Here is a 25244-nt window from a genome sequence, read left to right as displayed (position 1 = left end):
TATTTATAGCTTTACATATGTTGAAACTTCCCTGCATCTCTGGAATGAAGCCTATTCTACCATTACGGAAAATCTTTTTTGCTGTGTTCTTGAATTTGTTTTGCAAGTGTTTTATTGAGAACTTTTGCATCTGTGTTCATAAGGGATATTGGTCTAATTTTTTCCCTTTTTTGAAGTAATTTTCCTTTAGTGAGCATATAGTGTCCTTCCTAACTTTTCTGGTTAGCTTTGGTTTGAAGTCTGTTTTGTCAGATAATACAGTAGCTACACTTCACTTGCTTCTTCTTTTAAAAAAAATGTATTTATTACATATACAGTGTGCCACCTGCACATATGCCTACATGCCAGAAGAGGGTACCACATCTCATTACAGATGGTTGTGAACCACCATGTGGTTGCTGGGAATTGAACTCATAACCTCTGAAGAACAGCCAGCATTCTTAACCTCTGAGCCATCTCTCCAGCCCACTCTCCTGCTTCTTAATTAAATTTGTTTTTCATCCTTTTATCCTAAGCTGATGTCTGTTCTTGGTAGAGAAGTGAAGTGTGCTTTTTTTTTTTTTTTTTTGAGACAGGGTTTCTCTGTATTGTTTTAGAGGTTGTCCTGGAACTCGCTCGGTAGACCAGGCTGGCTTCGAACTCACGGAGATCCACCGGCCTCTGCCTTCTGAATGGAGAAGTGTGCTTCTTGAATGCAGCAGAAAATGAATCCTGTGTTATGATCCAATCTGTCATTCTGTGTCTTTTTATTTGATAATTAAGACCATTAATGCCGAGTTGTTATTGAGCAGTGTTTATTAATTCCTGTTATTTTGTTCTTGTGGTGTCCCCTCTCCCTTCTTTTGATGAGCTGTTATGAGATTATTTGCTCCTTCCGTCCTCTGTGCTATAGCTACCCTTTTTTTGCAGATTGAAGTTTTCCGTTTAGTGTCTTCAATAGAGCTGGATTAGTGAACAGAAATTCCTAAATTTAATTTTACTGTGAAATCTTTTTCTTTCTCTGTCTATTATGATTGATAGTTTTTCTGGGTATAGTAATCTGGGTTGGCATCTATGGTTTCTTATAGCATGTAGAACATCAATCCAGGTCCTTCTGGTTTTCAGAGTCTCCTATGAAAAGTCAGGTATTATTCTAATGGGCTTGCCTTTATATGTAACTTGGTCTTTTTTGCTTTCATCTTTTAATATCATTTCTCTGTTCTGTAGTGTTTTGAGTATTATGTGGGGAATTTCTTTTCTGGTGGTGTCTATTTGGTATTCTGTCTTCTTTCATACCTTGATATGCATCTCTTTTTTGGGATTGGATGTATTTTCTTCTATGATTTTGTAAAAAAATATTTTCTGTGCCTTTGGCTGAGTTTCTTCTTTCTCCTCTGTACCTATTATTTGTAGGTTTGGCCTGTTCATAGTGTCCCACATTTCATGGGTATTTTGTACCTAGAGTTTTTTAAATTCCACATTTGCTTTGACTAAGCTATCCATTTCTTCTACTTTGTCTTTAAGACCCAAAATTCTCCTTTCTGTACCTTTTAATATGTTGGTGAGACTTACCTCTGAGCTTTTGTTTGCCTTCTTGAGTATATTTTGAATTTTATTTCAACTTAGGTGTTTGTTAGTGATTCTATTTCTTTGTTAAGTTCTACTTTTATGTCTTTAATTGTTTTTTTAGCATTTTATTCAACTGTTTGTGTTTTCATTAAGGCATTCACTCATATCTTCTTTATGATACTTGAACATACTCATAATTGCTATGAGTCATTTTCTTCTTCAGCTAAATTTCTTTTCCCAGGGCCTATTACAGTTGGTTTTCTGGAGGTGCTATATTTTCTTGGCTGTTTATGTTTGTGTTTTTGTGCACCAATCTAGGTATCTGGAATGATGACAGTTGAAGTGTTTCTTGTTGTAGATATTTAACTTTTTTAGGATGGATGTTCCAGTCTTTGGTTGCTATTGCACCAATCTGGGTCCCCATCTAGTGTGACAACTGTGGGGTCCTTGAGTCCCAGCCAAATGTGGTAGTTGTTTGGTCCCTGGTAGAGAGTAGTTCTGCAGGTTCTAAAGAATGAAGATGGGCTAGAAGGAATGAAAGAAAGGGGTAGAAGGAAAGAACAAGGCGGGACCCAGAGTGTAGAGCAGGAGTCTGGCTCCCAAGGAGGCTAGGAGGTGGGGCCCAGGCAGGCAGGGAGCATCTGGAGAGACCAGAATGGATGGGAGAAGAAGATCAGGTAGCCAACTGGAGTCTCAGACCCTTATCCTGAGTATCTTTTTTAAAGGGATTCATCATTTGGACATAGCCCCCAGGGATCAAGAAACAATGCAAGCAGATAAATACACCAACTTGCAAGCAAGTGTTAATAATCCATTTGCGGGAGCCATGTAAGGAGGATTTGGGTATACATAGTAGAGTATTAAATGAAAATTCAGAGACTTTTACTAAATTTATTAGTGTGAGATGCCAATGTATAAGCGGTGCATTTTACCTACATTGGCTATTAGCTTCGATAAAATGAAGCAAGTAACACTCTCTCCACTTCAGGATGTGCTATAAAGGTGTAAGGTGGAAGTGTTTTGTAGGAAAATCTTGCCACAGAGCATGCTGGGTGTTCTAGGTTAGGTAATTATAGGCCTTTGCTCCAGGGAAAGTCAGTGTCTTCTCTGTCTTCTTTTGATGCCTCCTGGAAAGTTTGGCTTCTTAGAATGGCATTACTATTCTTGTTTATTCTTGTGTTTTTATTATTTTATCTTATTATATTTATAATTATTTATTTCAATGGATTTTTTGTGTGTATCTACTTGAGTGTATGCCACATATATGCAGGTGTCCTGAGAGGCCAGAAGAGGAGATGGAGTTAGCCAGGTGTTGTGAGCTGCCCAACATGGGTGCTGGAAACCAAACTCAGGTCCTCTTGGAGGAGTAGTCGTGCTCTTCACCACAGCCACCTATCCTGACTTTGTGGTTTTTTAGGAACAAATGCCATTTGTGGTTTTTATGGTTCTGTGAATCACATTAAATGGTATCATTGATTTTGAGTTTCTAATTTCAGGTGCTTTGGGGGAAAAAAACCCACAATTTTGCTGTGAGAAAGGACATGAGGAGACTAAAGGCCTGGGATTTTACTGACCAGAATGAAACCAATGTTGAAAGACTTTTCACATCTCTTGCTGGTGGTGCTCTGTGACTATGGTGAGTATGGTGAGAACACAAGCCGTTGGTGTCAGTCAGAAACAAATGCACTGGTGTTGGTGACCCTGTGTGGGAGACGTTGGGTGGGCCAACTGAACCCTCTTGAAGCCAAGAATGACATTGTCACCCTGGCCTCTCAGGAAATACTGTACTTCAGGGGTTTGTATGATTGATTCAAATTTCAATTTAAATGTAGTTTTAAATAAACAGAAACAAAAACAAAAAGCAAAGCAAAAGCCTCACTACTATTAAATGAAAACAAGCACATTACACATAGCTCTCCCTCCCTTTTCTCTTCTCTCTGAGACAGGTAGCCCCATGTAGCCCCAGCTGGCCTGTAATATGCTGCATATGCCTCCATGTCTGGCAAAAAAGATATTTTCATGATCCTTTTTTTTCCTTTCATATCTGCTGGATATTGATGAGATCTATCATTATGGGTTATCCACATGTGTGCACACACATATGCTTATACAAATATTCCAGTAACTTTAAATTCTGTAACAAATGGGGAGAGGGGAAATGAAAGGACAGAAGAAACAAGCAAACAAAACAAAATACTGGAGTTGTATTAGGATGTAGTAGGACCAGATTGTAGTTTTTAGAATGAGGGTGTCATATACACAGAAGCAGGAATTCTGGGGTACAGTGCAAGGTATTCCCTTAGTACACACCTTCTGTTTTCTACTCCTGCTGGGACCCATCTGTTGCTTCTCTGTTCTCCTGTTCCAGCTGGACATGAATATTGCTTTCATTGGTTCACTCCCATTGGATCAGAAACTGTTCAGCCTGTCATTTATAATAGACTTGATCACTGGGCATGATGCATGCTCATAATCCTCACATTTGGAATGTAGAGGGCAGGAGGATTGCTACATGAGATCCTAGCTCAAAACAAAACACAGCAAACAAAACAACCTCACTCTTGTTAGTTAACTGTTGGTTAGTTTTGTGTCAGTGTGACACAAGCTGGAGTCATTTTGGAAGAGGGACTCTCAATTGAGAAAATGCCTCCATAAAACTGGCCTACAGGCAAGTCTGTAGATCATTTTCTTGATTAATGATTGATGATTGATGTGGGAGGGCCCAGACCACTGTGGGTGGTGCCAACCCTGGGCTGGTGGTCCTTGGTTCTATAAGCAAGCAGGTTGAGCAAGCCAGTAAGCAGCACTGGCTTTATTTTTAAGTTAAGTTTATTATTATTTTAAATAATCCACAGCCACTTGTATTATACCACTTAAATCAAACTTTCTCTAACTATTGTGTAACTATTTCCCCCAAATACCTAACCACCAGAATAAATCATTCAATTATAAGCTGAAATAAACTGTTTGCTCCCCAAGTTGCTTTTGGTCATTGGTGTTTTTATGACAGCAATAGAAATCCTAACTAAGACATTAAGGAATCTTAATCTTAAGATGTACTGGAGAACAACCCTGGCCCTTTGAAAATTAAATTAAAATGAATTAATAGTTTTAGTGGGGCTGGAGAAATGGTCCAGCAGTTAAGAGCAGGCAAGAAGTCTGAGTTCCATTAACAGCATCTGTGTCAGATGGCTCAAAACCACCTGAAACTCCAGGGGATGAAATGTGTCTGGCCTCTGTACTCTGTAGACAGCTGTTCTCTCTCTCTCTCTCTCTCTCTCTCTCTCTCTCTCTCTCTCTCTCTCTCTCTCCACACACACACACACACACACACACTTAAAATTATTTTCAAAAATATCTTTAAAATTACTTTTGTCTCAGTCTTAATTCCCTTCCTTGGCATATGATAAGTATGCGAATCTCTTTGAACACTAGTGTGTACACCTTCCTCAACTCACTTTGTCTCCAGATGCAAGGGAATATTCATTAACTTCCCTTTTCCCTAAATGAAAAAACAAAAACAAAACAAAGCACAATTTATCCTGCTATTATTATTAAGTAATATGATCAAGTATTCAAAATCTGAGTTTTGTAAATCTTACCTCAATCTCAGGTAGGAAATAGATGAGGTACTTACTGACTGATCTATGTGTTGCTATATTCATGTGCAGATTCTAGTAATCAATAATTACATGCAGATAAGGGGAGTTTAAAGATGGTAAGTGTAAACAAATATATCCACCCCTCTAGACATGTGCAATATGATATGTATATGCAATATGTGGATGGGGTATATACAGTCAGTTAATAAAATTTTAATTATGCAACATTTTTCAAACCAAAAAGAAGTCCTGGCAGTTCTTTCATTACAGAATATTGTCTTACCCAGCCATGGACCAGTTGATTGTTGCATTGCCAAATTTTGCCTGCTTTGATATGTATTTGGATCTGGTTCAGAAAGGAAACAAAGATTTTTATGTGTCTGCATTCTTTGTACAATTCCAGCTGCTCTGCTGGGTCTCTTTTTAAAAGATATGGTTGAACATAACTGAATGGTACTTGGGAACTTAGTAGGCATCTGCCCTATCGATGCCAGTACCAGTTGCTATCATGTCATTAAAGTTTCCAAGGACATTTTTATTTCAGAAATGTTCATACTATTAAGGCTGACCAACAAAGAATAAATAAGTAACATTTCTCATCCATCTAAACCTTTCCTCCTCACCCAAGTGGAGAACACTGGTTCTTTTACTGCTAAAAATTCCTAAATGCTTATCTTGAATATTGGACAATAATAACTTTGAAAAGAAGTTAAGTATCTTACATTTTAAATAATCTGCAGCAATTTGTATTGTGCCATTTAAACCGAACTTTCTCTGAACACCAAAAAATGATTAAAGTGCAAAATGTGAGGGCCTGAATTCTAAGCCCTGGGATTGTCAATTATTCTTCTACCTTCATAGTTGTTCACTGCAGCTAAATGTTGAGTGTTGTAAATTCAGAGCACTTAGCACTGTCCACCATTTTAAATGTAAGGATGATGAGAGAACATAGCACTTAGAAAGGAACAAGCTGGGTGTTCAACCTCTTAGTTGCTGTGTGTGGTTCTGTAATATCCTTGGCTCAGTTCCACATTCTCTAGTGTCTAAAAAGCAATCAATCATCACTGATAGCCCTGCTCAAATGCACCCTTTAAAACACAGTTCTAATCATTTCCTTTCAGTCCTCGGAGAAGCTGAGTACCTCCTCTTGCGGGAGCCTGTCCACGTGGCCTTGAGCAACAGAACAGTGTCGGTGGATTTCCACTATCTCGGTGACGTTAATGGGACACTGAGGAACGTGTCTGTGATGCTGTGGAAAGCCAACACCAATCAGACTCTTACCACGAAGTACCTCCTGACCAACCAGTCCCAGGGAACCCTCCAGTTTGAGTGTGTCTACTTCAAGGAGGCCGGTGACTACTGGTTTGTAATGATTCCAGAAGTGACAGACAATAGCACCCAAGTTCCTGGCTGGGAGAAAAGTGCCTTTCTGAAGGTAGAATGGCCCGTCTTTCACATAGATTTGAATAGGACAGCCAAGGCTGCTGAAGGCACCTTCCAAGTAGGCCTTTTTACCACTCAACCACTCTGCCTGTTTCCAGTGGGCAAGCCGGACTTGCTGGTGGATGTGATTTTCACTGACAGTCTTCCCGAGGCAAGAACCAGGGGGCAACCGCTGGAGATCAGAGCCAGTAAAAAGACAGAACTTGCTCAAGGCCAGTGGGTCGAGTTTGGCTGTGCACCGGTAGGGGTGGAAGCCTATGTTACTGTGGCACTGAAGCTCTGGGGTCAAGACTCACTAATTGCTTCCACAGGACCTATTGACCTGGCCGAAAAATTTGGATACAAATTGACAATGGCACGGGAAGTCACGTGTGAGTCTGTGGTGGAGGTGATGGTCCTGCCACCTCCTTGTGTCTTTGTCCAAGGAGTGCTTACTGTTTACAAAGAGGCCCCCAGACAGGCAGAGGAGAGGACTTTTCAGCTGGCTGAAAACAGCCTGTCCCTCGGACAGAGGAGAACAGTGTTTAACTGCACTTTGTTTGATGTGGGGAAGAACAAATACTGCTTTAACTTTGGAATTTCGAGGAAAAGCCACTTTTCTGCAAAGGAGTGCATGCTAATTCAGAGAAATATAGGTTGGTATCAGGATTTTTTTTTCAGCATTTAAAAATCAAATCAGTGCCTTCATGTAATCAAAATTAACACAGTCTAGGTGAACGTAGCACTCATGATTCATTCTTCAGAATATATCAATTAGCATTGGCATATTTTCCTGAAAAAGTAAGAGCATATTCATCATTCAGTTTCTGTGGGAGACTGGTTTTGGGATCCCCAGATACCAACATTGCATAGTATTCCTATAAAACCTACACACCACTTCCTGTAATTCCCAGGTCATCTCTAGGTTACTTATAACACAGCACAATGTAGTTCTGTGTAAGTTGTTATACTGCATTGTTTGCAGAACAATGGCAAGAACAGAGTCTTTGCATTTCAGTCCAGATGCAATATTTTTTTCAGAATGTTTTCTATCCGTAGCTAGTGGAGTCTGTGGATATGGGTTCTGAGGATATAGAACTTGTTGGGGGCTGAGTCACCATACAGCTGTCCTGGCAGTAAGAGTCACATAACCTCTTTAGGTTTTCTCTTTCCCTCAAAAACCGTTAACCATCAGTATCTCTTTGGCTAGTGATATAGGCTCATGAGCCCTTCTACACTCCATGATGCTCTTGTTCAAGCAGCCACAGATGCAGTGAGTTCTTTAGAGCAGAGGTCATGTCCTGCCCCAAAGGCACTGTTTCATTCCTGTCACTCCTAACTTCAGGATCCTACTTTTTTTTTTTTTAACCCATTCTATCAGGATGGGCCTTGACCCTTGAGGGGTGATACTATGATTTCTTTTATTGAAAATAGATTTTTTTCATACAGTATATTCTGATTATGGTTTTCTCTCCCTCTACACCAACCAATTCCTTCCTACCTTCCCTCCCATCCAAAATCCACACCCTTTCTTTCTCTCATTAGAAAATAAACTGGCATCTAAGGAATAGTAATAAAATAAGATAAAAAACCAAATTGGAATAGGAAAAAAAACAAACAGAAGAAAAACAGCCAAAGAACAACCCAAGATATACATAGACTCAAACACATACACAGTCACACACACACAGGAATCCTATAAAACACAAAACCAGAAGCCATAATGTGAAGGACCTGTGTAAGGTTAAACAAACAAACAAATGCCCTGGCTCAGCATTATGAGATAAAGAACCTCCAGAGATGCCATTGAGTTCATTTTGTGTTGGCTATCTACTTCTGGGCATGGGGCCTGCCTGCCCTTCAGAGTGATTTGTTTCCTCAGTGAGACTCCGTTGGAGAAAACTAATTTTTATTTGCAAATGGTTATCAATTAGAGTTGGCTTCTGGATTAGGGATGGGGACATACATGTGTCCACTTCTTCTCCTTTTGGCTTTAGAACTCCATCTGGTGCAGACTTGTGCAGGCCCTGGGCATTCATATCAGTCCTGCTGTGTTCAGCGGGCCTTGTTTCCTTGGTGTCCTCTATGCCCCCTGGCTCTTACAATCTTTCTACTATATTTTCTGCAAGGTTCCCTGGGAGCCGAGGGGAGGGGATTTGATGGAGACATCTCATTTAGGACTAAGTTTTCCAAGGTCTCTCATTCTCTGAATATTGTCTGGCTATGGGCCTTTGTATTTGTACCCATCCATTGCAGGAGGAAGCTTCTCTGATGATAGCCAAGCAAGACACTGATCTATGAGTATGGCAGGTTGCATTAGGAGCCATTTTATTACGATAGTCCTTTAGCAGAATAGTAGTATTTGGTTTTCTTCTAGGTCCCTTTCCAATCTAGTCTCACAGGGTGTGGGCTTATCTTGTGAAGTAGGCCTTAAATCAAATAAGATATTGGTTGTTTATTCCCCCAAGCTTTATGCCACTATTGCACCAGCGTATTTTGCAGGCAGGTCACCTTATAGATCAAAGAGTCTGTAGCTGTTTCAGTGCTTACCTTTCTCCTCTGGTAGTGTGCAGAGAACCTTCTAGCACCATGATCAAGTCTATAGGGGTGAAAACCTGGGGAGGTGAAAATCCTGACCATCCAGCCTAACCTAATCAAGAGGCCTTGGGACCTGGTGAGAAGTCATGTCTCAAACGTAAAACAATGTTGGTGGTTCCTGAGAAAAGACTCCCCAGATCTTCACATGGATGCTGGGGAGAGGTCCTCGTGTTACTGTAGCGACACTTTACCCAGAACTCTCCTCAGCCTTCTCATGGCCACTCTCCTGAGGCACTGACTCATTGAATCTTGTTGGTACTTTTTCTTTTCTTTTCTTTTTTTGAAAATGGAATAACACATTATGCCTCTCTCCTCTTCTAAGTATGTCTTAGGACCCAAGGGTACAGTACATTCTAGTTGTTCCCAAAAGGGACCACTTGTGGTCTTTATGTGATTGATTTGTCCCTAGTATTGTTCTAAGTGCTTTTTGTGAATATTAACCAATTTAAGCCTTGTAATTCTGTAACTTAGGTTCATTATATTGTCAGTTTTATTGGTGAGGAGGTGAAGGCACAGAAAAGTGAAGAGGTTTGCTTGGGATATTTGAGTGAAGAGTCGGAGTGGAAAGCTGAGTAGACTGTGAACTGGGGATCCCGCTCAAGGGTAGAGGGTTTGCCCTGAGCTCTAGTCCCAGGACCACAAAACAAATGAGACCAAAGGTTAGGCAGACTAGCTTTTATCCTGTTCTGCCTTCGTCTTCCATACTCTGTCAATTCCTATATAAGACAATAAGAAGCTTTCAGCTTGGAAAATAATCTTTTTTCCCCTTTCCTCATCCATCCTATACTGTGTAGCCCTTTTGGAAGACCTGTTACTGTTTGTGTGCCCCACAGCCAAGGGTGAGCACTGTCCAATAGCCAAGGGTAAGCACTGTACAATAGCCAAGGGTGAGCACTGTCCAATAGCCAAGGATTAGCACTATTCAATAGCCAAGGATGAACACTGTTCAATGGAAGTGAACCTTTCTCTGTGCAAAGGAATGGAACTGCTTTCCTGAGGTGTCCCTGCTTCTCACTCACATCTGAGGTTTTCTGCTACACATGTTTTGTTTAGTTACCTTGGTCTCTAGAGCACAGCGTCATAGCAATGTCAATAGTTCATCAGCTTTGCTCCTTCAAATGGTCTTAGAGGCAGAAGAGGTTTCCGTTATTGCATTCCAGACAAATTTTGCTCATTCAGAATTGGTATCTCTTGTGGTAGCTGGAAAGGCATTGTACCTGGATAAACAAGCTTGTTTTAAAGTATGTGTATCTATGACTATCTAAGAGAACCAAACAAAATAACCCTTCATTAACAAAGAGCAATTATTTGGAATACTGGTCATCTTGGGTTTCATGTGCAATGTAGGAACTATAGTATAGATGTCTAATAAATTCCCATTTTAGAGTGTTTTCTTCGAAGTTGTTTAATATCTTCATGGGTGTGTTTACAGTGTTTAAATGCTTTTTCTGTGTAACTTTGATTATTGCTTTAGTTGAGCTGGAGCTAATTCCTACTTTGTTATTTTAATTTAGAAGTGGGTTTTAAAAAACTAGTTTAAATATTTACTTTTGATTGTTCTTTGAGCTATGATTTTAATTTTAAGGGGAAACAAGTGTGTGCTAGGGCTGGTGGTTTCAGATGAGTGCACATGCGTATGTGTTAGAGCCGGTGTTTTCGATGAGAAGACACCTGCCTCCTTCCAATGACTTCCTCTACTCCTTTCTTCCTTCTTCTTTTTACTATTCTTCAACTGGGGTCTCTTACCTAATCTGCAGATCAGTTCCAGGTAGGCTGACTGACCAGTGTGCACCTGGGATTTGCCTGCTTCCACCAATGCCAGTGTTAGAATTACAGGCATAGGTGGCCATGCCTGGCATTTGCATAGGTGCTGAGGAGCTTTGGGTTCAGGCCCACATAGCAAAAATGTTCTTACCCCATGAGCATCTCATAAGCCCTAAATACAACATTTTTAAATGAGTTTTTTTTGGTTTCTTTTTAAATTAAGATTCATGTTTTTTGTTTGTTTTAAATCAAAACTGATTTTCTTTTTCTGGTTCCCACTACGGGGATTGTTAGTTTTATTTAACAAATGACTTCATGTATTTAAAGAAATTATACTTACATTTATGAAAAGTCAAAATCATTTTTAAAGAGAATATAACTGGGTGGTGTTTTTTAAAAATCCAATTTAACAATCTTGGGCTTTTAATTGGCATGCTTAGAGAAACAAGAGGATTATTGCCTTTTGTAGTTCTCCATTTCATGGTATCAAACACAAACACAATGGTATGTCCATTTAACTTTCCTTTTAGATCTTGTACTAACAGAATTCCCAGTAGATTTTTAGAAAACAAACCACATTACGTGAACACAGAGACTTTCATAGGAGATTCCCAGAACTTTACAGGCATGGGGTACTCAGTGACTGAGCTGCTCAGGAGCCTTGTAGACAAAGCCAGCTCTTTGTTCTTCCACAGGACGAACTACAGTGTGATCCAGGAGGCACAGAACCAATATTGTGTTCACTTGGACCTCTGTATGGAATATCATTACCACATCTCAGCTGATGTTGGTCCATGATGCTCATTTATAACGCTCATACTCTTGTGAAAATCCCTAGAGACTTAATTACCTTAACGAACTCATCTTCCATGACTCATCCAAAGATTGCACCACTTGGCTCGCCTGAGAACACATCTGCCCTACTATTTTCCTTATGTTTTTGTAGTGCTTGGTGTAGCGGTAGCTGTTTTAGAAGTTCTTGTTCATTATGGATAAAGGGATGTTATTATATAGACATGTGGTGCTGGAGGATCAGATAGATACTGGGGTTGGGTGGGTATTGATAGAGAAGAGGTTTGGATTGATTTTCAATAAGAAACAAGTTAATATGTGTGGCAGTGGCTTCATATCCTGCTTCGAAGAGGAAGTTTGAATTTATCAACAGCATTTTTATCTGGAGGATCTAGCTCAATGGAAGAGCAGTTGCCCAGCATGCCAGTACTGGAAGTGTGGGAAGAAAGCTGTATTGGGGCAGTTTTGTGTGTATTGTGAGGTTCTGTTTATAGGTGGATCTGCCTCTAGGATTGTTAAGAGTAAACTGACTCATTTGTCCTGTGTTGTTTCTCTGTACCCAGGTAATGTTTCGTCAGCTAGTTTTATCTTTTGTTAATATGGGCACTCCGTTTCCTTTCAGTGCTCCCGAAGCAAATTTTCTTCTACCTTTTACTTTTGACCTACATGTGTTTTTATGTGTATATTATATATATATATTTATATGTTTATTGGTTTCAAACAGCATGCACACACATATGTGCACACACACATATGCTTAGGTCATGTCAGATTTTTTATTATAGTATGCAGTATTTTTTTATTAGTAGTTTTTTTTTATTTTGGAGCCACTCATATTTACATTCCCTCGCCCTCCCATGTTCCCCACCAACCCCCCAATCCCCCCACCTCCTCCTCAGGGATAGTGAGGTCCTCCATGGGAGACCTTCAAAGTCCCATCATATCATTTGGGGGAGGGGGGCTAGGCTCTCCTTGCTGTATCTGGGCTGCAATAGTATCCCTCCATAGGAAATGGGCTCCCAAAGTCCATTTGTACTCTAGGGATAAAGACTGGCTCCACTGTTAGAGGTCCCATAAACTGCCCTGGCCTCCCAGCTGGTACCCACATTCAGAGGGCTTGGTTTGGTCCAATGCTGTTTCCCCAGCTTTATGACTAGGGTCTTCATGCTCTCACTAGGGTCTGGTCAACTGTTTCTGCGGGTTTCTCCAGCACTGTCTTCGCTCCTTTGCTCATCCCTCCTTCCTCTCCTCAACTGGATTCCAGGAGTATGGTTCAGTGCTTAGCTGTGGGTGCCTGTCTCTGCTTCACACAGCTACTGGATGAAGGCTCTAGGAATGGTAACCAAGGTAGACTTCAATCTCATTATAGGGGAAGGGCATCAAAGGCATTTTCCCCACCACTACTTGAATTCTTAGTTGGGGTCATCCCTGTGGATACCCTAACATTTCCCCTGTGCCAGAGCTCTCTCCAAACCTGTACTATCTCCCTCTATCAAGGCATCTCCTTTCTTGCCCTCCTCTATTCTTCCCCTCTCTCAGGCCTCTTGATCTCCTCCCCCTCCCCTTCTCCCCTTCCCACCTCCTTCCTCTCCCCACTCTGTGCTCCCAATTTGTTAAGGGGTTCTTGTCCCTCCTCCCCTTCTTTGAGGGACTATGTAATCTTCTCTTGGGGTCCTCCTTGTTTCCTAGCTCCTCTGGCAGTGTGTATTGTAGATTGGTAATCCTTTGCTCTATGTCTAAAAATCATATGAGTGAGTACATACCATGTTTATCTTTTTGTGACTGGGTTACCTCACTCAGGATAGTTTCTTCTAGTTCTACGCTGAGTAGTACTCCATTGTATAAATGTACCACATATTCTCTAGCCACTCTTCAGTTGAGAGGTATCTAGGTTGCTTCCACCTTCTGGCTATTATAAATAATGTTGCTGTGAACATAGTTGAACATATGTCCTTATTGTATGAATGTGCATTCTTGGGTTTATGCCCAAGAGAGTATTTGCTGGATCTTAAGGTAGACTGATTCCCATTTTCCTGAGAAACCACCATACTGATGTCCAAAATGGTTGTACAAGTTGGCACTCCCACCAGCATTGGAGAAATGTTCCACTTTCTCCACATCCTCTCCAGCAAAAACTGTCATTAGTGGTTTTGATTTTAGCCATTCTGACAGGAGTAAGATGGTATTTCAGAGTTGTTTTGAGTTGCATTTCCCCAATGGCTAAGAATGTTGAGTACTTTCTTAAGTGTCTTTTAGCTATTTTAGATTCCTCTGTTGAGTATTCTCTATTTAGTTCTGCACTCCACTTTTATAATTGCATTCTTTGGTGTTTTGGTGGCCAGCTCCTTGAGTTCATTGTATATTTTGGTGATCAGCCCTCTGTCAGATGTGGGGTTGGTGAATATCTTTTTGCATTCTGTGGGCTGGCGGTTTGTCCTGCTGACTGTGTCACTTGCCTTACAGAAGCTTCTCAGTTTCAGGAAGTCCCATTTATTAATTGTTGATCTCAATGTCTGTGCTACTGGTGCAATGTTCAGGAAGCAGTCTCCTGATCCAATTTGTTTGAGGGTACCACCTACCTTCTCTTCTAGGAGGTTCATTGTGGCTGAATTTATGTTGAGATCTTTGATCCATTTGGACTTAACATATCAGATTTTTAATCCAATCTAACAATCTGTTTTTTTTAGTTGTTATGTTTATGCAATGTGTGTTTAGCATTACTATTACATGTTTGGATTAAAGTCTATTTTTCTGGGGTTATAAATCTTCCATTAGATCTTTGTTTTGTTTTTCTCTTTTTTGTAGATTAGTTGAAAATTTACTTTATCCTTTATGATTTCTACCTTAAAATATTTTTAGTGATTGTCCTAGAGGTGTCTATATATATATATATATATATATATATATATAATATATATATATCTTTTACCTCCAATCTACTTCAAGAAACAGATTTGGTTTTTCCCTTAATAATGTTATTTTAATTAAAGTATAATTATATCATTTCCTCTCTTTCCTTTTCTCCCTTCAAACCCTTCCATTCCCCCTTACTCCATCTCAAATTCATGGCCTTTTTATTTTGATCATTATTGTTAAATATGCATACACACCTACATATAAATATATAAATACAGGCTGAATCTGTTTAGTATTGTTTATGTGTATATGATGTCAGGACTGACCAATCGGTGTTGGATAGCCTTAGGGGCTTATCTCTAGGAAAGACTAATTCTTTTCTTAGCAATTGTTAGTTGCCTGTAGTTCTTTTTCTATGGTGGGGCCTTTAAGATTTCCCTTTTCCCTTTTAGCATGTCTATTAGCATGTTCATTATTCAGGTCATGTTTAGGAAGCCACGCTGCTCTGATATCATGGTTGTGGCTTCCCTGTCATTTCTAGGCGATGCAGTCTCACAGATCTTCTGGTCCTCTGACCATTAAAATCTTTCTGCCCATCTTCCCTGTGTTCTGTGAACCATAGGTGCAGGAGTTGTGTTGTAGATGTATCTACTAGGGCTGGGCACCCTATGGTCAGGTGTTCTCTGCATTATGGCCAGTTCTGGTTTTCTGTGATGGTCTCCATCTGCTACAAAAACAAGCTCTTTGATGAGGGTTGGGATCTACACTTCTCTGTGGGTATAAAGACAAGTATTTAGAATGCAGTTAGGAATTATTCTGGTCTAGCAAAGTGCCAGCAGTAGGTTTCCTCTAAGATCCATGACAAATATAAAATGTCTTCTTAAGACTTTTCAAAGGGAGAAGAGACTTTAATTTTAATTTGTTTTTGTTAGTTCAGCAAGGACTCATTCCTGAACCTCCCCCTTTCCCTTTGTCCCGATTAACAATTGCATCCAGTTGTGAAGTTGAGCTCCTACCAACAGAATGAGGTGTAGTCACTACCTATGTCAGGGATAAAAGACGGGAACTGTGGTGGACCTCATGTGTTGCTAGCCTAGTTTGGGCTCTGGCACACACCATGTTGGTCCTGGAGTAGAGCTCAAGTTGTGAGGCTTGGCAGCAGGTGCCTTTCCTGCAGAGCCAACTCACCAGCCCTTAAAAACAATATATAACAGTGTGTGTGTGTGTGTGTGTGTGTGTGTGTGTGTGTGTGTGTGTGTGTGTATCATCCTACAGGTGAGGAAGCCAGAGGACAACTCTGTGTCTGTTCCCTCCTTCTACCTTTATCCAGTCTGGGGGTAGAATTCAGACTTGCAGGTTTCATGATTAACACCTTTATCCATCAAGCCATCTTAGTGACCCACATTTTCCTGTTTTGTTTTTCTTTTCTCTCTGTATTCTTCCTACTTGATGTTTCCTGCGCATCTTGGATTGTCCTTTAGTATCTTTATTAATTTTGGACATATTTTTCCAAGACAAGGTTTCTCTGTGGCTTTGGAGCCTGTCCTGGAACTAGCTCTTGTAGACCAGGCTGGTCTCAAACTCACAGAGATCTGCCTGCTTCTGCCTCCTGAATGCTGAGACTAAAGGTGTATGCCACCACTGCCCACCCATTTTGAACACTTTTAAGACATATCTTTTCAAATAATTTTTCTCTTCTATTCTATCTTTTCCTTCCAGAATCCCAAGTATGTGTGTGAAAGACTAGCTGATGTCTTTCTGTTGCCCACAGCTCATTCCTTCTTGTTATCTTAGTCCATTTTTTTTGCTATATAAAATAACAGGATATCTGAATTTTTGTAATTTATAAAGAACAGAGGTTTATTGCTAATTATAGATGCTGGGAAGGCCAAAGTCTAGGAGCCTGCATCTGGTGAGGACCTTCCTGCTATGTCATCACGGGGAGCAACAGAGAAGGCAAAAGGGTACACCTCCCCAGTCTTTTGGGATGAACTTAATTAGCATCATTCCTGATGGCAAAGCCCTTAGGACGTAAATACTTTCCATTAGGTGGAACCTCCCTACACCGATGCACAGGGTGCGGTTGGGGGTGTGTGAAACTCCTACCACATGCTTTTGGGAGTACATATTTTACTCAGATATCATTGTGTTTCCATTTGGGTTATTTCTAGTTTCCTATGTTCATATTATTTTCTTCAGATGTGTTGAGTATCCTGGAAGTTGGAGGAAGACTTTCTTAATCTTCACTGCTTTATTTTGTGGTTCTAACATTTCAGTTAGTATCCTTAGCTTATAGCGCTACATTTTCATGTATATGTGTATCTTGTTTGACTTTTCCACTAATGTCTAATTTAACACATTAGTCATGGGTATTTTGAATTTCATTTCCGATATACCTAATATCTAAGTCATGTTTGAGTCTGATTTTATTGGTTACTGTTTTTTTTCTTACTTTTTTATGCATCTCAGAATTGCTTGAAATTGTACACACTGAGGCAAATGTAATTTATTTCCAGAAATAGGTATACTTCTGTTTTCAATAAGCTATTTTTGTGTGGTTTGGGTTAACATGGTAAGGAGTTGGGCCATGTTTGGGTTGTTCCTGTTGTTCTGGCAAACTCTTACTGTATCTAATATTTCAATATTCGTCAGTGTTATTCTGTGTTTAGGAGAAACATTGCGGTGCCAAGTGGATTTTCTTCATATTTCTATGCCCTTCAATTTCTATCTTGGCACCCATGTGGAAGTCAAAGGTCATCTTGTAGGATTTGTATGTAGATTCTGAGGATTGAACTCAGATCTTCAGGCTTGGTAGCAAGCACAATTATCTACTGAACCATCCTGCCAGCCTTTACATTAATTTTCACCTGTAGCTCTTGCCTCCCACAGGCACCAAATCGTGGCTATTTGGGACTTGGTATGTAGTTTACTAACCTGAAGGTATTGCTAATTGCTAATACTAAACTACTTGGTACTTAATTTACTAACTGTCTCGTGGTTCTCTTTCATCTGAAGCAAGTGCTATGTATCTGAATCCCAGGGATGAGTCAGGCGCTCTGATCTTATGTGGCAGTGGAAGACCTCAAATAGTGGGGGCCCAGGACATTTTCAGTGCTTCCCCAATTCTGTCACAACAGTTGGCCTCAGTGAGTGCTCTCAGTGTGGTTGGTTTGCTATGTTTTCCTCAGTGGTTGAGGCTATTGTTCCATAGAAAGATGGAAGGAAGGATCTGTAAGGTTTGGTGTCTTTTTTTACTATGACCTGGTCCCTCCAGACACACACTGTGAAGAGACATTGACTAGTCCTACACTTGACCTCAGTCTTCTGGTGGGATCCCTGGAGAAGAGTTGCAAGTGGGCACAAGTTCCCCTTCTTATCTTGTCCCCAGGGGCTCTGTGTTCTCATCCTACTCTCTCAGCAATTCACTACGTTTTAGATGTGTTTGTCTGATGAGCTTGTGTGGGTGGGTCCTGGACTCTGTCCCAGGCAAACAAGTGTTGCAGCCCCTCTTTCCTTGGAGGGGCCTGACTCTCCTTTCACAGCAGGCTAGTTTGTTGCCCTGTGACCTCAGCTCTCTGGTGGGTTGTAGGAATGCTAAGACTGGCTGAGGCTGTATACACTATACAGCTCTTCTTTGTTTTGAGATTAAGACCAACACTCCAGATTCTTTACATCTATGAAAATGTTTTTACCTCTAGCATTTTAAGACCAGAGCTTTGAGTTTTGCCACTTCATTTGGGTGCATTAAAATACTGATTCTTAAATGACCGGCACTAAAAGCATGACTTATATCCTTGCAGAAACTTGGGGACCATGGCAGCCGTGGAGTCAGTGTAGCACCACGTGTGGGGATGCTGTCCGAGAGCGCCGCCGTGTGTGTCTCTCTTCTGTCCCCTCCAGACCCAGCTGCTCTGGAATTTCCTCCGAGACCTCTTCATGCTCCCTGGAGGAGTGTGCTGGTAGGTGTTCTTGCTTCCTTTCGGGCCACTCCTCACAGCCCCTGTCAATAAGGCCTGTCTCGGAACGACCAGTCTGTGTTCAGTGGAAAGCTTACTTCTCTTATTGCCATGGTTCTGGCTTTGTGCTTTTCAGAATCTAAGGCTTGGAGTAGTTGGGATAGTAACTTGCCAATGAGATGATGGGATTTAGTATTGGAAGTGAGAAAGTGACACGGGAATGTGTCTAAAGATTCGGGTGTATTAAGCAATTAGAGAATGTTGCTGGAATCTGTTCTTTCCTATCTGTGTGGATTTCAAGGATGGAACTTGGTCTCTCAGGTTTGGCAGTGGGTGCTTTACCATTTGAGCCATCTTGCTGGCACCAGATTTTTTTTGGGGGGGCGTGGGAGTAGGGGCTCACTCTGCAGCTCAGGATGATCTTGAATTTTTATCCTGCCTCAGCACCTGGAGTGTTAGGATTGCAGGTTTACCACCCTGCCCAACCAGTTGCCATCTCTCCCCCAGACTTTCTACCACCTTAAAACAAAACACAACAAAAACTCCCATGGAAATACATCTTTCCTTAATCTTCCCCCTTCATCTCAGAGGTTGTCCAAAGCAGGCGTGTAGACCATCTGTTGTCAAAATGAAGCAAAGAGCCCTGTTTCTTTCCTTTTCAGTTTATTTGTTATTAGTTCTGTCTCGGAGGAGGAGGAGGCAGGGATATTTCTTCTTGCTATCCTCAGCGAGTGGACTTCCCTGCATTTTCTGAGCATCATCGAGGTCCACCCTAATAGCTGCTCAAAGGTATTTGATGTGAGTGGTCCATGGGGATGATCACTTGCTTGAGCCAGGTTTGCTTCCCCTGTGGAACTGCATAGCACTTACAGTTATGGCGATGAAGGGTCCGTGTTCTTCTTACTCCAGCCACCTCCCAAGCAGGAGCTTGGTTAGCTGGCCAGCTTTTGCTGAGGTCCTAACTTGTAGATAAAGTTCCTCTGTCAATGTTCTTGTACTCTCCATTTCCAGATTCAAAGGCATCCTTAGTGCCACATCCTTCTGGGGTTGGGATGTGTTAGATGCTTCCCTTTGTTTAGACCTAAGAGAACTTTTTAGCCAAGACCACAGGCACCCAGAAGCCTATCCCAGTGTCCCCACCTGTGGTCTTAGAAAAGCCCTCTTGCTGCTTTGTCTTTCCATAGGCCTTGTGTCCTTCATTTTAGCATCTGAAGAATGTTATTCTCCATTTAGTCTTCTTATCGAGACCCTAGCCTAGGCTCTTCTTCCTCAGTCAACTCATCTTCCTTAATAAGTCTTGAACTCTATAAGAGAAATGACATCTCTTTTTCCTCTTTTTTAACATTGAAAATTTTGCATGTACACATGCACATGAACTTTTGAGTGCATGCATGTGCCATGGTGCTTGTATAGAGGTCATGGGATAGGATAACTTGCAGGCATCTGTTCTTTCCACCATGTGGTTCTGGGAGTCAAACTCGGGCTGTCAGTGTCTGCAGCAAATGCCCTTAGCTGCTGAGCCATCTTGCCAGTCCCAGCCATTTTTCTTGGCATTATTCTGTAAACAATATAGTGTGACAACTAGCTATACAACTGTTGTACTATCCTGGGCAATATAGGTAACGTAAAAATGTCTTCCAGAGCAGGAGGTTGTATGTGAATTCAATGCAAATATGAAACTACTTTATAGATACCTGAAGAGGCTGATACCCCAACATCCAGGAAATAATCCTATGATACTAAGCAATGACCGTATACTTTCTTCTGCATACTCCGAGGGAAGGCTCTGGACACAGGGAGATACCTTGCCCAGAGTCACAAAATGAAGAATCAAAGGGAGTAGGAATCATAGTATGCTGCCTATCTTAAATACTTTGGCTTTATATCTAGGCAAGTGTAGCTTTCTAGAAGAGACATCAGCAAGTGGAATTGGCAATTGCTTTTTGAGGAAATTGGGTCGTATTTTATGTTCTGGCATCTGACTTCTATTATATTGGGTGGGGTCTGGAAAAGCACGCATTGTTAACAAGACAGTTAAGTGATAAAGATACCTCTTATTGTACACTGAGGCCTGGGATAAATGCTTAGTTGGATAAAAATGATCATTTCACACATTTGCTTCTTCCTATTCTGTCTGTCTGCCACTCCCTAGAGATGTGAAGATCTGCTTAACATCAGGGCATCTCCTTCACTTCAAGAGATCCAGGAAGAGTTAGATAAAGCTGTATAGGCCAAACCAGCAGCTGTGAGAAACTCATTCCAGCTGTGTTTTTCTGAATGCTGCCACACACTGTCATCAGCGGTCATGGCCAATAACAGGAGCGACACACCAGGGAATGAGTCTTTCACCAACTGTTTTCACTGAATCGAGGACCCAGAGTTTTGACTGGCTATAGAAGAAAATGCTTCCACTCCACTTCCTCTTCTGCTAAGCAGGGCGGGGAAGACAAGGAGTATGATTGGCTGTGGCATTGTGGGGGCGGGGAAAGGTCTCTTTAAGGTTGAAAGAGCATGTGCATTTCTATGTGGAGAAAAAGGGAGCTGCTGGAGAGGACACAGGGGATGCTTGGTCAGCCGGATGATCCCTTGGGGAAGGACGGCTTAGAGAGCTTGGGTGTGTGGACCCACATTTTCCAGGTGCACAATTGTCCCCCACTGGTGTGAGAAAGAGGCCAACACAGTGGTGCAGCTGCTGCTGTGTTTATGGGGACCCAGATAACAGTGAAGAAAGTGCTGTGGGGAGCTGCGGTTGGACAGTGCGGAAGTGCAGAGCCACAGACAGGCCTGCATAGCCACTTACTCAGACATGGGGGCAGCCACTGAGAATTCACATGCCTAGTAGGATCGCTTGGGATGGACTCCTGCCTCAGACTAGGGTGGGGAAGGGTTCATTTCATCTTACACATTACAGTCCACCACTGAGGAAAGCCAAGGCAGAAATCTGCAGGCCAGAACTGGAGCAGACGGATGAATACCTACTTGGTTTGCTCCAAGCTCGTGTTTGACCACCTTCCTTCCTTCCTTTCTTTCTTTCTTCCTTCCTTCCTCCCTCCCTCCCTCCCTCCCTCCCTTCCTTCCTTCCTTCCTTCCTTCCTTCCTTCCTTCCTTCTTTCCTTTCTTTGGAGGCTGTCCTGGAACTAGCTCTTGTAGACCAGGCTGGTCTCTAACTCACAGAGATCTGCCTACTTCTGCCTCCCGAGTGCTGGGATTAAAGGTGTGAGCCACCACTGCCTGGCTTGGCCACCTTTCTTATACAGATCAGGTCCACCTGCCCAAGGATGATATTGCCCACAGTGGGCTGTGCCCTCCTACATGGATTAGCATCCAAGAAAATGCCCAACTGACGTGCCCACAGGATAATTTGATGGAGATAATTCCTCAGTTGAAGCTCCCTTTTCCTGAATATGTCAAGTTGACAATCAGATCTTGAAGAAGTTTAGTTTCCTCTAACTCCAGCTCTAGGGCATCCAAACCCTCTTCTGGCCTATGAGGGCTCTCTCTCTCTCTCTCTCTCTCTCTCTCTCTCTCTCTCTCTCTCTCTCTCTCTTCCAGCTTGAGAGGATTGAGGAAAGTTGCTCCGTGGGGAAAGCCAAGTGTGCCTCCCTCTAAGGGAGATGGAGGAGTCTGAGGAGTTTGTAATCAGGTATGCACTAGAGAAAGTAGAACAGCACAAGAAAAACATTGGGAGCAGGTGGAGGAGGTGATACCATGGAGAAAAGGGGACAGGTGCCTGGAGGGACTTAGATAGTGGGCGGTGACTAAGGCAGGGGTAGGATGGGGCACAGTGAGGTTAGGTGACAGTGGTCAGCATCAGGTTTCGAGACTCCATGGGGTTCTGCATCTTCACAAAACATCAGGACTGTGGGATACCCATTGGCGAGAAGACCAGTCGTCCCATGCAGATGCTGGCAAGGGTAGTGACCATGGAGTATAGAAATGTGGTCACCTGCTTCCCGCTCAGGATGGGTCCTAGACATTAGAATGGGACAAGTGATGTTCTAGTATTTTCCTCAGGGAGTTTTGCTAATTGTGAAAGTTTAGGTACAGTTACCTAAATCCTATTTTTTTTATTTGAATTACAATCAAGATTGAATTACATGACAATCCCGGTTCCCTTCTCCCTCCCTTCCTCCCCTACCCCTAAATCCTATTTTTGGTTTCCAGTTTTATACATAGACTTTCCTCAAATGCCTCTCACGGGTATGTTTAACTGTAGGTAGCCCATGTTTCCATCTTCATAAGTGGGGGTGGAAGGTTGAGGGGGGGTCTTGGAAGCAGCTGCTGAGCTGGTTGTGGCTTCCCGGTCCACCTCCCTTCTGTGGTCCCTGTTTCTGCAGCGTTTTGTCTTTACTGGTCATCTCATTTGCCTTCAGCTGTCATCAAGTATCCAAGTCTTTGGTTCTTTTGCTTTCCTCTTTGATTGTTCTGATAACTGGGGCAACCACTTTGACCCTAAAATCATGCAGATAAATCAACATCATAGATACATTTGTCTTAACTTTTTCTTCTTTCTTTTTCAAGTTTTCTGGCCACCGGGCCCATCTTCTATTCCACCCCAGGGTCCGATGAAGTCCAACAACGTCGTGACTGTCACAGGGATATCCCTGTGCTTGTTTATCATTATTGCCACCGTGCTCATCACTCTCTGGAGGAGGTTCGGCAGAGCCCCCAAGTGCAGCACCCCTGCCCGACACAACTCCATCCATTCCCCTGGCTTCCGAAAGAACTCGGATGAGGAGAATATCTGCGAGCTGAGCGAACCTCGTGGAAGCTTCTCAGATGCGGGTGACGGACCCAGGGGAAGCCCAGGGGACACAGGCATCCCTTTGACTTACAGGTGCAGTGCGCCAGCAGCTCCTGATGATGAGGCTTCTGGCAGTGAGAGTTTCCAGTCCAACGCTCAGAAGATCATCCCACCCCTGTTCAGCTACCGCCTGGCTCAGCAGCAGTTGAAAGAGATGAAGAAGAAGGGGTTGACAGAGACCACCAAAGTGTACCACGTGTCTCAGAGTCCCCTGACAGACACCGTAGTGGATGCCACTGCCAGCCCTCCCTTAGACCTGGAATGTCCCGAAGAAGCAGCAACAGCAAGCAAGTTCCGAATCAAATCTCCATTTTTGGACCAGCCTGTGGCAGGCACTGGGGAAAGGCCCCCCTCCAGGCTGGATTGCATCGTGCCTCCGCCCAGCTGTGCAGTCAGTCCCAGCCAAACCCTAATCCGGAAGTCTCAGATGCGGTCGACCGGTGCGAGAGAGGGCTCATCGGAAAGATGCCACCCTAGAACTTCCCTCTTCAGGAGGACAGCTAGTTTTCATGAAACCAAGCAGTCCCGCCCTTTCCGGGAGAGGAGCTTGTCAGCGCTGACTCCCCGCCAGGTCCCCACCTATAGTTCCAGGATGCGGACCTGGGATCAGGTAGAGGATAGGTGCCGGCCTCCTAGTCGAAGTGCCCATCTGCTTCCAGAGAGATCAGAACACTTCCAAGGGGCAGGTCGGGCCAACAGTCCCTTGGGCCCCCTCTCTAAATCCTGCACTGTGGGGCATCCCAGGAGGAAACCAGACTCGGGCGATCGCCAGGCAGGATTGGTGGCAGGAGCTGAGAGAATGGAGCCTCATCGAGCTCACAGGGGACCGTCCCCCAGTCACAGGAGTGTTTCAAGGAAGCAGTCTTCACCCATTTTCCCCAAAGATAGCTACCAGAAAGTCAGTCAGCTCAGCCCTTCTCATTGCAGAAAAGATAAATGCCAGAGCTTCCCCATCCACTCAGAGTTTGCCTTCTATGACAATACCTCTTTCCGCCTCACTGAGGCTGAGCAGAGGATGCTGGACCTCCCGGGGTACTTCGGCTCCAATGAAGAAGATGAAACCACAAGTACACTTAGTGTGGAGAAGTTGGTCATCTAGGCTAAGAAGCTGCAGGACCCACCCAGGGTCCTTTACCCAGCTGGCAGTATCCACTGCTAACATGCTTTCTATTAACTGTATTGTATAACTTTGTGGGAATTAGTTCACCCAGAGGTAGGGGTGTGTGTGTGTGTGTGTGTGTGTGTGTGTGTGTGTGTGTGTGTGTGTGTGTGTGTGTATGTGTATGTGTGTGTCTGTGTTATAGCTCATTAGGAAGAAGTTATGGAAGAAGTTATTTATCCTGAACGTTCCCTTTTGTTATCCCTTTTCAATTGGCTTATTACTGCTAATAAATTTTAAATAAGGCAAATGTATGATGCATTTGGAACACTACACTTGAATGTTTCCAACTTTGGAATCTGGAAGCTTTTCCCAGAGGGGAGGAGCCTTCTGCTGCTTGCCACAGAGTGCATAACTATTACAGGAGTGATCTAGTAACTTGCTTTATTGTGCAGTAAGAACTAAACAAAGAGCCTTAAAATGGGGCTACTCCTTCTGAAGTTTGTTACCAAGGTACCAAGAGGCACAATTCCTTTCATCCCAGAGGCCTAATGACTAATCGACATCCCCTTAAATAGCTGCGTTTTCTTCTGCATAGTGACCTCCCTGCTGCCACACCCATCCTGCCTTTAGATTGTTTTCCTTTAGAGAGTGTATCAGGATGTCGGCCTGCTGGTGAGGTTTCAGACGGGGGAAATCACAGCTGTAAACACAGTAGTTTCAAACATTAATATTTGTTGAGCCACCACTTGTGCCATTTTTATTGAACATTAAAACGTGCTTCCTTGGGACAGCTTTGGTGA

The 25244-nt window shown here is 42.5% G+C and overlaps 1 protein-coding gene across 2 annotated transcripts; it reads left to right on the top strand.

Annotated features, from left to right (window-relative positions):
* The first annotated feature begins 3126 nt into the window (after nt 1-3126).
* On the top strand, nt 3127-24441 carry Thsd1 (thrombospondin type 1 domain containing 1). 2 transcript variants are annotated; one of them, XM_035452143.1, is made up of 4 exons: nt 3127-3184; nt 6272-7228; nt 18383-18541; nt 23060-24441. In XM_035452143.1, the coding sequence occupies exons 1-4, from the start codon at nt 3127-3129 to the stop codon at nt 24439-24441; spliced, it is 2556 nt and encodes an 851-aa protein (XP_035308034.1). The 2 variants fall into 2 exon arrangements, with proteins under 2 accessions (XP_035308034.1, XP_035308035.1); XM_035452144.1 differs by lacking the exon at nt 18383-18541.
* The last annotated feature ends 803 nt before the right edge of the window (nt 24442-25244 follow it).

The sequence above is a fragment of the Cricetulus griseus genome, assembly GCF_003668045.3.
Source record: "Cricetulus griseus strain 17A/GY chromosome 1 unlocalized genomic scaffold, alternate assembly CriGri-PICRH-1.0 chr1_1, whole genome shotgun sequence".
NCBI lineage: Eukaryota > Metazoa > Chordata > Mammalia > Rodentia > Cricetidae > Cricetulus > Cricetulus griseus.
This window is presented reverse-complemented; position numbering and strand designations above follow the sequence as displayed.

What these genes read in the sequence shown, in the direction of transcription:
- Thsd1 (XM_035452143.1), top strand. Translation starts at nt 3,127, where the DNA reads ATGAAACCAATGTTGAAAGACTTTTCACATCTCTTGCTGGTGGTGCTC. An exon ending in GGTGGTGCTCTGTGACTATG is followed by an intron (nt 3,185 to 6,271) that starts GTGAGTATGGTG and finishes ATTTCCTTTCAG; the next exon opens with TCCTCGGAGAAGCTGAGTAC. An exon ending in CTCCCTGGAGGAGTGTGCTG is followed by an intron (nt 18,542 to 23,059) that starts GTAGGTGTTCTT and finishes TTCTTTTTCAAG; the next exon opens with TTTTCTGGCCACCGGGCCCA.